Genomic DNA, 18,004 nt, shown 5'->3' with positions numbered 1-18,004 from the left:
ATAAAGTTTTCAGGAAGGAACGCGCAGCTTATAACCAACGTAAGCTGTCCCGGATGCACTACTGTACGTTGGGATTGTTGGGAAATAGAATTCTGCATGTCATTGGTTTTATAATCGATTTTATAACCGGCGTAAATAGCTGCTCTATTAATTATGGCACTTTTAATTATAGCGATCGTTAATTGCACATTAATTTGCTCTTTCGGTATACAGAAGCGAAATTGCGAGAGATGGTTTGTTATAAAGCCAGTATTCAGACGCAGTCGGATAATCCGATCAGGCCCTGGAATATAAAATTCGACATAAATTTTATGGCATTATGAAATTCTCTGCGAGGAGACAGCCACCTGATTTCGCAATTACGGCTGTTTTTACTGGCAAATTTTATCGATTAACCTTTCTTGTCTATCCACATTTCACGGGTGGGCGAGCGTATCCAAATAGCAAAGCGAGGCGTCGTATCGGTATTCAAGGGGAAAGAATCGTCTTGAAAGAAAAAGTTATTCAATTGGGTTACACGGTTAGATGGAGCCGAGACCTTCGCTTTAAATGACAAGCATCGTCGGACAATTTCGAGCATTCAAATGCGGTTTTTTAGTCAGCAAACAGCACGATAGCCTTATGACGACTTCATTAAAATCACAGATAACCAAGTATATCAATGTTTATCGGCACATTATCCATAAGACGTAATTATCTTACGCGACGACGCTGTGCGATATTATATCAACTCCACCTAAATGATATCGCGCAAAGTTACTCATGGAAATCCACGGGGTTACAAGTTGTTTTTCACGAGCACTTGTTAATATAATAATAATTAATAGCGGAAGGATGGAAGCGAATATGACGAAATCAAATAGAAAGTACGATGACAAATTAGGACAGCAGAAGAAAATAAATAAGAAGATTTTATATAAACTTATTTAATTTTCCTGTAATTAATATATCACTAATTGATTAATTTTTTGTACAATAAATACATATCAAATTTGGAAAACTCCACTCGTCGGTTCACTTTCTCTGGTTTCAATTTCAATTCTACCATCTTTTCTAATTTACAGTAAGTCATTCACATTTCTGTGTCAGATTATGAAATCGTTTTAGAGAGCTTTTGCTTCCAGTCCGATTAGTCATTGTTACATGATGAATTAAAGCGCGCGAAATTGTATCTCTCGATGGAAAAAGGAATCTCTTTTCCTCTTCCTTCATTCCGATTACGGAGCACGTCGCTTTCGCCCGTGAAAAACAACTTGTAACCCCGTGGATTTCCGCGAGTAACTTTGCGCGGTGTTATTTGCTGGGTGGAGTTGATATAATACCACACAGCGTCGTCGCGTAAGGTAATCACGTCTCGTGGATAATGCGCCGGTAAACATCGACATACTTGGCCGCATGCAAGACGGAGGAGGAAGAGGAGGAAGAAAACGGAACTTACTAGTCGACCGGCCAAGCAAGATCGTGACGTGAGATCGCGTATCCCACGAAAGGGAGTAATGGGTGCACCCACGAGATCGGCGGGAGATAAATTCTAGCGAGGTGCCGCACGCTGTCTGTATGCATCTATAAATATATATATATATTTATATTTATATATACGTATGTATGTACGCTATTACGTGGCACCGTTACGAGGCGTTGAGCACCGTACACGGACGAGGTGAGGACGAAAACGGAACAGTAATAGCGAAAGGGAGAGGATGACGTTGATCCGCGCGCGATTCGCGTGACCGTTGCAGTCGATCGCCACGAAAAATGACGTATTGAATGGCACGTAGAATGAAACGTACGTTACGTTGCGTCAATGCAATTGGCGTACGACAGGTTTATCGAGAAAGATATGAAAATGAAAAGAAATTTTGTGTAATTCGAGAAACTGCTCTGGCTTTTAATCATTTGTCGAGTTAAGTGTTCTCGTTTTTTTTTTTATTCAGGCTGAAATTAATTATGATCAATATTAAATAATGGTTACGTTCAGTAGAGAAAGTAGATCTGCAACTGTTGTAAAATTCTTTAATACGATTGCCCTTAGTTCCTCATTATAGATCTAAATGTACGATCATATTAAAAAATTTTACAATTGTTACAAAACTGCCGGAAGCTTTTCTCTACTGTCTCGCAATTAATGATTAATAATATATAACGAATTGGGACTTGATTATCTGAATTACATCTGAGTTACATAAATCTGGAAATCATAAATGAATTAATAAAGCAAAAGGAGCAACGTTTCTACGGCTCCATCAAAATATTCTAAGCTATTCGAAAAAACGGCAGAGTGGAAAGCGGAAAATTTACAATATTGAAGACACATAGAGAAGACTAGACGTAACGCTGGAATGTGAATTATGCATTCTTGCAGGAGAACACGGAAAAGGATAGGAAATTAGTGTAATTTACTAACAGAGAAACTAGGTTGGCATATGTCAATGTCCTACACTAGTATATACCTATATAAGAAGTTTGAAATTTATCATAGATAAATTAAAAAGAGTCTTGAAAAAAAAAGAAAGATATATGAATAAAATTTAGTCAGAATATACAATACAATTCTCCCATGTTCGATCAGACAACAGACCGTGCATAGTTCACGGTAATAAAATACCAGGTTTCGCAAAACGTGCAATCGATTGCGCATTTCGATGATTGCGATTTAATCCCCCGGAAGGGTTTTGCCGATTTCCGTTCCAGTCGCAAGGTACTTCTACTTCAAGAAACTACGACACGCAGTTTAAAACTCGACTGGAGCGCACTTTAATCGCATTTCGAAACAGGAAAATCCCGGAATAAGGAAACGTCATTAGATTGCGTCATTAGATGTAACACCAAAATTAACAAAACTGGTTTTTCAACGAAATTTTATCAAACTCATATTGATGTATAAATCTCTTGTGCGAGACATGGATACCAACGGCACAGTGACAGTCGACGAGAATTTATTGAATTGATGCGTGTCGCGTTTCTATTCGATATGTCCGTATAGGCTGACTGATTTATCGGTTAATCGGTAAACGGATTGTAACCCATTACGATTCTCAAGCAAACGTTACGTGCAAAGAGACGAGTTCTAACTCGTACTGGATTAACCTGAGCATTTGCTCGAACTGGAAAAACACGCGGATGCGATCGATGTCACGTCGGCAGCTTCCGACACCAAGAGGAGTTTACGACGATAACGATTGGTATGTCCATCGTTTCTCAGAGAAAGTAACATATAAAACCAAAGCATAGCAAAGGTACCGGCGAAGATATGTGACGAGAGAAAAAAAAGAAGTCAGACATCGCAAGTATGAGCATTCAACGAAGGAGGAAGAGAATAAAACCTGTTCGTTAAAGGAGGAGAAGAGTGTTTCTTCGTGGCTCGTGTATTCGTTAAGGGAGGAGAAGTGGGGCGTCTGTCCCAAAGGGGAGTGGTGGTCGCTCGGGACGGTGGGACCGTCATCGTCGTAGCTGAACAAAGAGGTGTAACGTGGGGGTATAGGACTTGGGGCCTCGGACCCGACGGGCCCCCGGGTGGCGAAGGCGAAAGTGTGCCGCGTATATAAGACCTGGAATCGACGGCAATCAGCATCCAGTTCACTCCTGGACGCACCCGGAACATCGCGAGAGCAAAAATGAGAATCCTGGTACGTCCACCGCCGTAGTCGATTTCGCTCGTCGACTTTTTTCGTCCTGGTGTCGCGTCGGGAAGTTCGTCCGAGAAGCCTCATGCACCGAAGAGGCCCGGGTAGATAACGCCGCCTGCGAGAAGTGAACGATGGAGAATCTTGGGATTAATCGGGGTGTGAATTGCTCGAGGGAGATCAAATGCGCATCTTTGTCGCGGTAGATACGGAAAATCATTACGGGATTTCGCGAAGTTGCTCGAGGAGTGTATTCTTTTTTTAAACAAACGTTTCGCATTTTATCAATGTCGGTCACACAATTTTTAATGCGGATTCACTTTGCAAAGTGAATGAATCGTCTTCGTATTCAGTACATTTTATCCCAACATTTTGAGTCTATTTATTTTTAAACTTTTGTTAAAATTTTGAAAGAATATAATACATTGTGCGGTGATGTATTTGTGTATTTAATCCTATGGATTTATTGAAACGCGAGATAATAGATGGTTGTTTATATTAATCTAGAATATTATTTAAAATGTACCTTCGCATATATATATAAATATAAAATTATTTAAACTTTTACATTTTGCAATACGTGATACAATGCTTATGCATTATTGCATACGTTATTGGTAGAAAAGTTCAACCTTGCGAATGCAATATTTTCAATCAGTTCTTCGATGTGCGTCATTCAGTTAGAGATTACGCCATCGGTCTTGAATGCGCTGATCGTAACACTGGCATTATTTTACATCGTAAAATGTATATCATTATATAAGAACAAATGACGTGTATATTTTCAGGTCTACGTGGCAGTTGCTGCCCTCGTGGTTGCGACAGTATTGTCGGAGGAGACCGCGAAAGTCGAGAAATCGGTGAAGTCCGAGAAGAAACAAGAGAAGCGTGGTCTTCTAGGTCTTGGTTATGGTTACGGTTATGATGGCGGATACGACATCGGATCTGGTGGGCACATAGGCCTTAGTGTAGGCGGTGGATATGGCGGATACGGAGGAGACTTTGGCGGAGGATATATTGACGGTGGTCATCATGAGCACGTAAAGACCGTGACTCTTGTGAAGAACGTTGCCGTGCCCTATCCTGTAGAGAAGCATGTGCCTTATCCAGTTGAGAAACCTGTACCGGTCCCCGTCAAAGTGCCCGTACCACAACCGTATCCAGTTGAAAAGCACGTGCCTTATCCGGTCAAGGTCCTCGTAAAGGTGCCCGTACATGTGCCCCAGCCGTACCCAGTAGAGAAGAAGGTTCCCTATCCGGTGCACGTACCAGTCGACCGTCCCGTCCCGGTCAAGGTCTTCGTACCACAACCTTATCCAGTTGAAAAGCACATTCATGTTCCGGTAAAAGTACCAGTGCCGCAGCCGTATCCTGTCGAGAAGCCAGTTCCGGTAGCGGTGAAGGTCCCAGTTCACGTACCCCAACCCTACCCAGTTGAGAAGCTCGTACCCTATCCTGTCAAAGTTCCAGTTGACCGTCCCATCCATGTGCCTGTACCCAAACCCTATCCCGTACACATTGAGAAGCACGTGCCTTACCCAGTCGAGAAGCCAGTTCCCTACCCCGTAAAGGTTCCAGTTGACAGGCCGTACCCCGTGCATGTTGAGAGGCCTGTGCCGGTCCACGTTAAAGTACCGGTACCGGCGCCGTATCCAGTTGAAAAGCTAGTACCTTACGCGGTCGAAAAACCCGTGCCAGTAGCAGTCAAGGTTCCAGTCGATAGGCCGTATCCAGTTCCCGTCGAGAAGCCTGTGCCTTACACCGTGGAGAAGCCTGTACCTTATCCAGTTAAAGTACCGGTGGCTGTGCCCATCCATCACGAGCACCATGGACATGGTGGTTATTACTCTGGTGGATACGAGGGTGGATACGGAGGTGGTGATTTAGGCTACGGTCACCACTAATATCGTTACCTCCCGGCTGGTTTTCCGTTATCGTCGTGCAAAAGATTTCATTGCGACGATGACGGATAGCCGTGAGGATTGTCTTAGGTTACGAAGGTTACCGATCCGAAACGTTGCCGTGCAGTGCAGCGATATCTGCCACTTTGTACCTGGATCGGAATCGGGGACGATCTCTGGTAAATGATCGCGTACCGGACCATCGTATCTTCGAATCCGATCGCAACGAGGACGCGGCACGGCGACGTGTGCCAGTTAGGAAGAACGAATGACCAGTAGGGATGTACTCGTCTTTAGCGATCTTCGCTCGAGAGCAACTTGCTTGTCTTACTTTTGTACCGATATTAGCAAAGTATATGTATTTTTTTACGGAAACGAAATAAATATTAATGTAAAGTAGTTGCGCCTTATTGTATTTATTTATTTTTCCCATATTCTATATATTTCCTTCTTAAACTTTTCTAAAAAAGTTTCTAGAAAATAAAGAAAATAAAAATTCATACAAAAATAATGTTAAAAATTCGCGTAATTATTCAATTTTTTTCAGTTTTCAAATTAGAAATTAAACTGAGAAGATTGTATAAGTGACATAAATAAACAAAAATAAATAAAGCTTAATACTTCTTGTAATTTTGTATAAATACATATACATTACATACTTTGTTAATATTATATACGCAATATATATATGATATTGTATTATTTGAAAAATGTATAAAGGATAGATATAAAAAAAGGAAAAATGTTATTTATTAAGAAAATCATCAAGATTAATAGCTTTTTTTAAAACATCTTGGACTTTTGCTCTTTTCCACTCGTAATTGATAAATGTCCTTACATTCTATCGACAGCATGAAATTAAATGATAAGTTTGTCGACCCAATTTCCGGAGGCAACGAGTTTCCGCCAAATCGATAACCTTGATCGTAATTTACTCTACACTTCCAATCTCATCTTAATTCTTCAAGAATAATCACATGTATCGCAAGACGTTTAAGAATAAATATATTCGATATAATTAATGTTTAATTAAATTCATTATTTCGACCTTCATTATCCTACATTTTTCTAATTTCTCCAGAGAAACATGAAAGTTTGTTGTGAGTGAATTCTCAAGGGAGTGATCTACTTTTCCCTTTAGAGAAATTATCAACTCAATCTGGAAAATTAAATGGTTGTAACGAAACTGGAAATAAATATTCCTTCTTGGAAGCTAATAAAAACTTCAATAAAAACGTCCAACAAAAACTTGTATCGGATACAATTACGTAAAATATTATCCACATATATACCTTCCGTAATTTTAATTATCATCGATACCACGATCTTAAGGACCAAATTTTCTCGTAAAATTTTGGAAATATTGCTAAGTGTAAAGTAATAATTTTCAAGCGGAAATAGCAGCGATTTTTAATAAAATTACATCATTGCTTTTGTTACATATATTCTTGTAAAGAAGGATAAAACTGCGATTTATTATGTGAGTTTTTAACTTAGATATAAATCTGACAAAGAATGAAAGAAATTCTGAGACAAAACGCGAAGAAAGAAAAAGATAATAGAAAAATACTTTGCTTTATTTCGTTGTATCAATTTACAATAAATTCCTACGGTGCATCAAAGACATAACGGAATGAAGAAGCTCGAAAGGGCATCGATCAATTTTTGATTATTCCTTATTATTCCGGCTTTCGTTATCCAATCCTAAAGTTTCGTTGCGGCAGAGGCTCCCCTGGCGCCATTATGGTGCCGTTGTCGGAGGTGAAGCCAATGCATCCGCGACTAATTTCTGCACGACCCACTTTGGTCGGAGCGCGCACGTTGGCTTTGCCACTTGACTCACGACTTGAAGCAACAACTTACATGCTCGTCTCAGCTACAAGCACGGGAACGGTTATGCAATCGCGCCATTAGCGCACGCGACGTCGAGGCTGAAAGTAAGAGTCTCTCCCCTTCGCCATCGTCTTGTCGCATCGAGAAAGATCGCGCGCTGGCCGCGAAGTCTACTTCCCCTTTCGTCCGTTTTCCAAGTCCACCGGAGTCCTTTCGCTTCCTCTATCTTTCCCGCCGCTCCTCTTCGCCTTAACTCGCGAAACCGTTCCATCTAAGACAATTACGCGGAGCGCAAACGACATCACTGCCCTTTATTAAAAAATATTGCGCTCCGCTAAAGTCTTAAGATCACGAATGCCGTAGCGTAACGTGAGAAGGCTGGTAGCTTGCTTAAATGTCAGAGCTTTTTCGGAACTTTAAATTATATTCACGGTTTAAAGCTTTCTTCCTTTTACATTAATTGAAGAACTCTTTTTCGTTTCAATAAACATTTATAACTTGACATTTAATCATGAAGAAAATCACAGAAAATTAAATTCTCGATCATTTTGATGATCGTTGGTGTGATAAAGAAAACAGATCAGATTTCGTATAATTATCTTTATACACATCCTTATAAATATTCCATAAAAAATTATGACATTTAATTTATTAATTTCAACTCAAGAGAATTTCATTTTTTTAAATAAAATTGTATTGACCAAACTAATAATTTAAATTTTGCCATCATTATGCTTATCCTTCGTAGTTAGTAATCCTGTTATGAAATTTCCTATCATCTAATTGAGTTAGAGTGAGAGGATCTCAAGCCAGTTATTTGACATTTATATATGATATTCGTTTCATCTTTAAAACGAACTGCCTACGCATTATACGTTATATATTGCAATCAGAAGAGAATAATTTAAAAGATACCCCGATTTTTAGAAGTTAAAGAAACTTTTAAACGTAAAAGGTTAAATTCACTTAAATAATACGTTTTAATTGCGTCCAATTAAATTATTATTTTGTGACGTTTTTTGAATTAAGTATTCAATATTTTTATATAAGTTTTTTATTAGTCATTAATGTTTAAAAATTAAATTAAAGACAATTAAATGCTTGATAACATTAAACGAGTATCTTCATTCTTCAGAGAGAGAAAGAGAGAGAGAGAGAGAGAGAGAGAGAGAGAGAGAGAGAGAGTCTCGAAAGGAGCGGTGTTTCTCTGAACTGCTTTGGACGATGGTAACCGGTAAAGCAGCTAGTCGCTTTTACATTTACTGATACAATATAAAGACATTTAACATATTTTCTAAATTAAATTATTTTTTTTATCAAATTAGACAATATGGAAGAATTCATTTTACGCTAAACAGCTTACACAAAATCAAATTTTTTAAAATAAAACTTATTATTACTAAATTTGTTATATAAAAAGCAAGCTGTTGCCTAAAAGCTATTTTTGTTAAAAATTTTTGTTCAGTTATTGTAATTTATTGTAAACAGAACAATGAGTCTAATTCCTTTATCAAAAATCTGATCTTATCTTTTATTTTGTATTATTATTATATGCGGATACCTTAATTTATTACGATTCATGATGATTATCTGGAATGTATATCGTGAGAAATAATATCGACTGTAGCTACTGTAGACAATGTTTAAGCGGCAATTCGTATTCAAGATTAATGTGCCTTAAATTGCATTGTGAGAACATGATTCACGATAAGCGAAAGTAATGACGCGAACGTATCATGATCCACTTCATACTCTTGGTGATCGACATTTGTATAGGGGCGTTTTATTGTAATTGCTAATAATGAATGACAATTGTAATTTCAACCTAGGATATAAACTGGCGTTATCATAAGTCACGGTCGGTACAGTTCGAAGTAAAATAATATAGTCTTTCCTCTATATAAATCATAAATAAGATACGTATATCGATTATTAATAATTTTTTATCGATTCGATTCGATTCGATTATTAGTAATTTAATGTAGTGATAAGTGTTTGTGATATAATAATTATACGCAATTAGTAATAATAATCGCATTAATGTTTTTAGAACTAAATAGAAACATAAAAGTGAAAAAATTAAATAATAAATATATAATTAAAACGTTTTTCCTTTGTTGTTTTTGCTCTGCTATTTTACTGCCTTATTTGCGCTAGAAAGTACGTTAAATTAATAACGCAACGATCTTGAGAGTGAAGGCAAAATCTATATATTAAAGATGTAAGAAAGTTTACGAACGTACGAATATGCAGTTCCGCCGTTATTAAGATAACATTAATTGCGAAGGTAGATTTACGCGCGAAGCTTATTTGCTTTAATCCGCAAATATCGCATTTAATAAGTTACGAATCATTGATTTACGAATCATCATCTCTTTTATTCTAGTAAATAAGTTGATGTTAGTGGCGAACGTTTTCAGGCGTAAATCGAAAGAACTGAGAGTTGAAGCGCGGCATGTAAATTGAAAGTACATAATTGAAAAATACATTGAAATATAAATTATTACCCTATGATTAGTCTCACAAGACTGATTTCTCAACTAGACGGTCATTATACGTGTGTGAGATTGGAAATTATTATTATTATAGTAATTGCTACGTCAACACGTGATTTAAAAAACATATTCTAAGTCCTAAGCAGAGACTCCAATAAATTTATTCTTATTGCGTTCGTATTTGCGCGCGTTAATACGCTTCTTCCTTCATTTTATCGCTTGTATCGCACGAATCTTGTGTATTTATGTCATAATCTAGATATCCGGAAGCGTGAAGCATTGCATCTTCAAAGCGCTCCGTTCGCACTTCCGCTCTCGACTTCCTCGTCCTCGAGACGAATACAATAAATTCTCATGAAGGTGCTTATTCCCAAGAATTTTGATGACATTGTCATCGTGCGAAAAAGTGTCGAACTGCAATCTTGCGTTAAAATGTTAATTAGATTTGAAAGCAACGCGCCGCGTTTCTCCCGGCTTGTGCATCTTCGACAAAAGACCTGTCTGATTGACCAAAACTCTCTCTCCGTTTTTGCGATCCATCATGAAAAATTCGCAAATGATGTTCGCGAAATCGCAGGTAATGACGTGTGGACTGCACGACTAATTATCGCGATAATGGGCTTGCTTTCGAGCGTCAAATATTTGACACGCGAACGCGTTGAAAACGCGATAATGAAAATTGAATCGCATGCTCACCGCGAAATTCGTAAAATATAAAACGATATGTGCACAATGAGGTCATCATTTTCTCCTCATAATGGAATAATCGAATTACTCATATACGATTGCATTAAAATGCGATCTCATTGCAATGTCGCGCCATTTTACTACCGTTATTTCTTCTTTATCTCTTTTACGAACCAAAATCTATGTAACTACATAATTTTACGTGGCTACATAATTGATGTGCTCCTTGCGCGATATTATCAGATAACGAAAACAGATACTGTATAACTTGAACGGTTCAATAAGTAATTCAGTAAGAAACGAGTTGAAGTATTAAAGAAAATGGTTTATATAATTTTATTAATATCGATATTAGATAATTCTCTTGCTCTTAAGTAAAGGTAACGTAGTTTGTACTTGTATAATCAAAATGTTTATGTAATTCGAAATTAATCGGAGTACGTTCACCGTAATTGCGAAATTCACTACGCCTCTTAATTTATGCGCTTGTCACGAAATACAGTCAATTATGATTTTTGAAGGAGTGCTGATAAATATATTTTTAGCGATCACCGTGGAACAGGTTGCCTTTCTGCGCAAGTTTCCATAATCGCGTCAACGTGAAAAGGTCTTTGACACTTTTCACTTTCTGCGTATGACGGCTTATCTTAGCGAAGCGGCGATGCGTAGCGGGGAAGTTTACTTCACCGGATTTATAGTCACATTTACGTTTTCAAGTGACCAGTTATGTTTCCGGCAGTAAAGACGTCGTCACGCATCCAAACATAAAGCTCAATAATGATAAGGATCGTAGCTGTGTAGTACAATTTATGTAATTGATATATTAAAGATTTATCGCTTCAGAATTGCTATCAGATTTCTAAAAAAATCGTTTTTATTGAATTAAATATTTTTATTAGATAAAAAAATATATGATTTTTTAAAATCATATTTTTTAATTTTATGTTTGATTCTTATTCTTCTTTCTTTATTCATGTTTTTAAATAATAGATATATACTTTTTATTTTATATACATATAATAAATGCGACAACAATTCAAGATCACGATCAAGAAGCAGTGTGGGAAAACGTCAACGTTCCATTAAAAAAGTGAACGGTTTTTGTCACCGAAACAATGTCATTCTCTTTACAGATACATATTAACCAATTTTCACATATTAAACACATTCTCTTTACAAACATTAAAATCAGCATGTGCTGGTGCTTTTCTAGATAATTTCTTGTTGCAAAAAATTTTCACTTTCGTCTTGCGAATATAATGAAACGCGAAAGTGATCCATCCCCTCTTGAAGAAGACATCGCGTGCACAGCCTCTAGATCAGTAACACGCCTCTGGCAGCAACATATATAAGATGGTAAAAGTATACGACTGATCTATTTACTGTTAACTCGAGCAACGTGCTCGAAGAAATAAGAAATTGTCTCTAGAGAGAAGATCGTTCGATTATTTCGTTCAAGATGAGACATAGGGTATGCCATTTTATGCTATTAGGACATTCAGTGTTGTGTCGAGTGTTGAGAATTAAACAGTGTTAATATATTGTATAAATTTTCTTCTTAAATGGTGCGTTCGTATTAGCAAAAATAATGTTAATGTGAAAATTTCGTTAAAGTGCAACAAAGTGCATAATATAAAATAATTTTTTATTATAATTTCATTATTTTTCATTTTTTTCTTTTTTCACAACTTTGTAACATTATTTTTATAAAGTATAAATTTATATGTATTGAAACCTATAATTATGTTAAAACAATTGAATTAATTATTTCAGAAAATCAAAAAAATTTTAAGAATAAGAAAAATTTTCCTATTTTAAACTTTTCTTTGTTATAGAAATGATTAAATAAAATATAACATAAATGTGTTCGCATATTCTTATTGCATATTTTAAATTTAATAATATAATTTCTAGAAAAAAATATAATTAATTTTTTTTATTTAATAGAAATATTAAAAGATAATATTATATTTATTTAGTGTTTGTATCTTATGCAAATAATTTATATATACTAAAATATGGCAAACGTAATTTTCCTTTTTAAAAGGTAACATTTTTTCTTTTAAACTGGAAATACGAGTGATGCAGGAATATCTTAAATAACTTTTATTTAAAAATGTGGAAGAAATTTATGAAATTGCTTGGATTTTGCTGTTTGCAGAGATACGCAAGGTTTTTATTGCCATTCTTTATGGCCACTGCAATGAGTTTTCCTATTCACAACTATGATAGACGCATATATAAGTATCGTTTTCCCACAACACGATATATTCGTCAAATTATGCCTTTTCACACAACACAAAATAGAGCCAATTATATCGCAGAAGGAAATATTCACAACACAAATGTACTCGGAACTGAACAACAGGAATCTAAAGATAGTAAGTATTTTAATAAAGTTTATTTAATAAAATTTACAATGTAAAAGATAACACATTTGTTTATCGATATTATAAAAAAATGTATTGTATAAGATTTATTAGACTAAACTTAATTCGAGAAATAATTGTTTAGTTTCAGGATCTCACGTTCAACATTTTAAACGTGAGCTTGAATATGGATACGAAAAAAACTTTGGTGTTGAATTGTTGAACAGCGGAGGAGACAATGGACAAAGCGTACATGGTTATCAAGTACCACAAAACAATGATAAAACTGTTACGATCGTAAAAAAAATCGCGGTACCGTACCCTGTAGAAAAGACTGTTCGATATCCTGTGATCAAAAGAATAATGTATCCGATTAAAGTGCCAATTCCGCAGCCCTACGCGATCGAAAAGAAAATACCGTATCCCGTAAAGGTCTTTGTCAAAGTTCCTGTTAAAATTCCACAGCCGATGCCGGTCGTCAAAGAAGTTCCATATCCGGTTAAAGTACAAGTGGATCGTCCTGTTCCAGTCAAGGTGTATGTCCCAAAACCATATCCCATCGAGAGAAAAATACATTATGAAGTAAAGATCCCAGTACCGGAACCATTCCCCGTAGAACGAAAAGTACCGGTGCCGGTGAAGATACCGATACGTGTACCTCAGCCTTATCCAGTCGAAAAAATCATTCATTATCCTGTAAAGATCGCGGTAGACAAACCGGTACCGGTTCCGGTACCAAAACCATATCCGGTAGCAATCGCGAAGCCGGTTCCGTATCCCGTTGAGAAGCCGGTGCCGGTTCCAGTTGAAGTGAAGGTGGAACGACCAGTACCAGTTCCGGTAGACCACCCAGTGCCGGTCAAGGTAAATGTTCCGGTACTGGAGCCATATTTGGTCGAAAAAAACGTACCGTATATCGTAGAGAAGTTCGTACCTGTACCAGTAAATATACCGATAGAAAGGCCTGTGCCGGTTCATGTGAACAAACCAGTCGAGTATCACTACGAAAAACCCATTCCCTATCCGGTTAAGCTACCGATCGCGGTGCCAATAGAAGAAGATACCGAACATTGATAGATGTAAACGATGTAGTTTCATAGAATTCATAGAAATGAATTATTATTGGACATAAATGATAATGTAGCTGCCAGAGGCTTCGTACTTTGAGCATGACATTTTTCGGTTTGAATAATAAATATAATATTTAGAAAAAATATAAGATTTAGAAGATTTAGAAGATTTAGAATACGTTGAACGTATCGCAAAAAAATAAGATTAAGTTCAGCCTTTTAATACGAGGCTAATAATTTAATATAATAAAGTAAAGAAGCATTTGTATTGCTTTCTCTTAAGATAGATATTTATTTAAATGGTATGAAATTTTTATTCCTGAATGCGCATGTTTATATCCCATTTTTACAATATATGTATTTATATTGTTATTGCATTCGGCATATTTTGACGGAGTTTTCATCATATTGTTGCTGTGTGAATCTGGAGACACGGTAGTGTCTCGGCACTATTATTGTAACGTTGTGAAAATAAACAATTGTCTTTAATAAAAAATTGCTCCGACCTAATCCCACATTTCGATTTAAAAATTATCTTTCCGTTAAATTTAAGATAATTAATCTTAATTCTTGTTTCTATAATAACTGTCAAGCTTTGAAAACTGAGAAAACTTAATGAGTAAAAAAGGATAATTTAAAAAATAATTAAAATAAATTTAATTTCATTAAATTGCTTGCAATTTAATTTGTGATATTATTATCCCAGTTTCTATTTAAGATTGCGTTTTAAAAGCGAAAATTAATTTGGCTAATTTACAGAATTGAATATGTAGAATATTCATACCGCGAAATATTTTAAATACTAGGATCCAGCACAGATTGATAAGGATTTTTCAGATGTGATTGAAGTTTGGAGCATTCATGGAGCGAAAATTAAAAGTAAGCCCAAACTAACAAGCAGATAATTGACGATTACATATTATTATATACTCCGTAAGAGTAGGTTATTTTCTCGTTGAACAGAGTATATATAATATATATATATATATATATATATATATATTTTTTTTAAATTGTTATTGGTCTCAGGCATTATCCTCGTACTTTAAGATTTTGGCTTCAAACGCCTGAACAAACGTACAAAATTTTGGTTGTATATAACATGTACATATGAGTGATCGTCTGTTTAGTTTGGGCTTATTTTTTATTTTTGCTCCACGAACGTTTCAAACTTTAATCACATACTGTTATACAGGGTCCGGCAAAATGATCTCCCACATTTTAATCTTTAATAATTTAAAAATGTGGGAGATCATTTTGCCGGACCCGTATTACTTAATTGTGATTCATATACAATCTAATGTCATAATGTCATTTATTGTGGTTAATTAAAAGGTTTGCCATATATTACAAATATTTATGTACAATCAACTGCTTTTTATTACAGAAAAATATTACAGAAAAAAACAGATATTACTTAGTCAAACAATCCAAAATGGTTCGCGGTTAGCTGTATTTTGCACAGATCAATTACATATCATTCCAGTTTTAATTGAGGCAAAAGTGAACTCGATTGGATATTGAAGCCATGACAGAAAGAGATTTTAAGTTGAACATATCGCAAAAGTTAATTGTAACTTTCAACTAATTCATTTTAGCTGATCAAATTATTTTTTTTATTATTTTTTTCGTTAATTAATTCCGGTAAGGCTGTTAAATGACAGCTGTTAATTGACAATAATTATAGAAACAAGAATTAGGATTAACTGCGTTAAATCCAAAAATTTTAAATCAAAATTTGGGATAGGAGCAATTTTTTATTAAAAATAATTGTTTATTTTCACAAGCTTATAGCAATTTAATAAAATTAAATTTATGTTATTTACTTCTTTTAATTAAGTTTAATTAATTTTAAGTAATTATTTTAAGTAATTATCATAATTTAATTTACAAAGTGTATAATTACTATTTATATTATTTGATTATTTGATTATTGTTTAAATTTATTTACATTTTATTGTTTGTCATTTTTTTCCTTCAATTTGTTTCATATGACTCTAATATTAATTTGTTTTTAGTTTTTTATGTTATTTTAAATCCTATTTTACTAGTTAAATACAACAATAGACGATAATGAAGTTTTTAATTTTGGACAACAGCCTAACGATGATTCAATGATTGTATCTGCCTATCTTTCTACAACATATTAATTTCACTCCGATATTGTTACTTATACACTGAGAAGGATCTAATCTTATGGTCTGTAATTAGTGATTGACATATACAGGGTTGGCCATATTCGACGGAAAGATGTTTTTTTTTCAATCATGGGAAAGAGATGTTAGATCGAGTAACGACGTTTCCCATGATTGAAAAAAAAAAACATCTTTCCGTCGAATATGGCCAACCCTGTATATTATATTTACACGTATAACTATGTCGGCTCTCATTGGCATTAATTTCTCCTTTATTGATTTAATAATATAATGTTACTAGCTACATTTAATGAATACCGATGTTTTTTGCTTTTTAAAGAGATTTATGTGATATTTTTTTTAATAAATCAGTTTATTAATTAACTCTAGTAAGCCATTGTTATTTTTGGTCATACTAGGATCTGTGAAATCCTGCAACTTTGTTGTTACGCTATATTTGTGTACAGAATATGTATTTTTTAAGTCAAAACTTATGTGAAATTTATACCTCGAAGTTAGACAAAAACAGATAAATATGAATTAAATAAATAATATTTTATTTCCAATTAATTACAATGCTTCAAAAAAATGTAAAACAACATTGTAAATAATCGCAAAGATCCGTTGGACCCATTAGTGGTTTGCTAGGGTTAAATAAAAAACTGATTAATATAATAAGAACTATATGCTGTGATTATGTTCCTAAATAGTAATTAAATATAATGTTACTATATATTTGATAGCTATATATTTGATGAATAATCGATGTGCTATAATCTTTATTGTTTTAAGCAAATAATTGTTTAAACAAATAATCATTTAATTAACTTCAAATAGATAAAAAAATTCTATATATATATATATATATATTTTATATACATATAAAATAAAAATAACTAATGTTAATATATATGTCTCGTCAATAGCTACTCTTAGGCTGTTTATTCTTGCTCCAAATGCGAGGCAAAAACATGACACTCTTTTCAGAAATAGTATCTTGTCGAAATCCTATCACTGATTAAAAAAAAATCCTTGCTTATTAAGTAAATGATCATACTACTACTTATAAAAAGCAACATACCTAAATAATACCTGGATTCAAAATTACAGCTGCTTTTTCAAAAGGTGTTAATTATAACACCTGCCCCGGTCTTCTCTACATCTATATTTTTTCAATCATCGATTATTAAATTAGGAACAATAAAAGTCAAGTTGTGTTTCAAGATAAATTTTATCTGATTGTACTGCCTCCATTAAATCATGATTGTAAACATGACGTAACAAATATCAAATTTCAAGATTTAATTACTGTATCACGTTTCAAGATTGGTTTCAGCTGAGTTCTTTGGTAGAAACGCTACTATAGACATAGTATAAGATATAACACATACATAATTTGAGTACATTTGATTGAGTTACAATGCAATTGATTGGAATTTTGAGCTTATTTCAATAATAATAATACACAATGACAAAATATGTTATGTTATTTATTTATTAAAGAAACGGTATCATTTTTTGTTATTATAAAAGTCAAATTATTCTTCGCTGCTTTGAACACAGGATTTAAATTTATAATCTTCCACAACTTTCACTCTGACGATCACGATTTAATATTGACAAGTACATTACAGATGGAGAAAGACATATCCAAATCTGTATCGTATATCCCAAACTCTTTGCAGAACACTTCCAGGTGCGGAATAGAGCAGTTAATGTACTTGCACGCGAGGCAATTACGGTTATACGTCGCTCTTATATCACTTTATGCTTTTCTTTATGGCGGGTGCAAACTTTACGAAATAAATGATTATAGTTCGCGTAATAAGTATCCAAAGCGGCGTATGTTACGATTTCACTTGGACTCTTCCGTGTTGTAAAGATACTGTTC

The 18,004-nt window shown here is 34.6% G+C and overlaps 3 protein-coding genes across 3 annotated transcripts in view; 2 read left to right on the top strand and 1 right to left on the bottom strand.

The window, feature by feature from the left end:
* Positions 1 to 18,004, bottom strand: part of Ance-3 (angiotensin-converting enzyme Ance-3) — a 58,233-nt gene that overhangs the window by 17,148 nt on the left and 23,081 nt on the right. The window lies entirely within an intron of this gene.
* Positions 3,513 to 5,923, top strand: LOC105149146 (uncharacterized). The gene is made up of 2 exons (XM_011061362.2): positions 3,513 to 3,626; positions 4,412 to 5,923. Exons 1-2 carry the CDS (start codon positions 3,615 to 3,617, stop codon positions 5,525 to 5,527), a joined length of 1,128 nt encoding a protein of 375 aa, XP_011059664.1. The 5' UTR covers positions 3,513 to 3,614; the 3' UTR covers positions 5,528 to 5,923.
* LOC105149147 (uncharacterized) lies at positions 12,018 to 14,569 on the top strand. The gene is made up of 2 exons (XM_087406678.1): positions 12,018 to 12,924; positions 13,040 to 14,569. Exons 1-2 carry the CDS (start codon positions 12,656 to 12,658, stop codon positions 13,980 to 13,982), a joined length of 1,212 nt encoding a protein of 403 aa, XP_087262804.1. The 5' UTR covers positions 12,018 to 12,655; the 3' UTR covers positions 13,983 to 14,569.

The sequence above is a fragment of the Acromyrmex echinatior genome, chromosome 5 (assembly GCF_024713525.1).
Source record: "Acromyrmex echinatior isolate Ae372 chromosome 5, ASM2471352v2, whole genome shotgun sequence".
In the NCBI taxonomy this organism is placed as follows: Eukaryota; Metazoa; Arthropoda; class Insecta; order Hymenoptera; family Formicidae; genus Acromyrmex; species Acromyrmex echinatior.
This window is presented reverse-complemented; position numbering and strand designations above follow the sequence as displayed.

Excerpts from the sequence above, each read along its gene's own strand:
- LOC105149147 (XM_087406678.1), top strand. The coding sequence starts at position 12,656 with ATGTGGAAGAAATTTATGAAATTGCTTGGATTTTGCTGTTTGCAGAGA. Across the intron at positions 12,925-13,039 it reads CAGGAATCTAAAGATAGTAA|AAATAATTGTTTAGTTTCAG; the intron begins GTATTTTAATAA and ends ACTTAATTCGAG.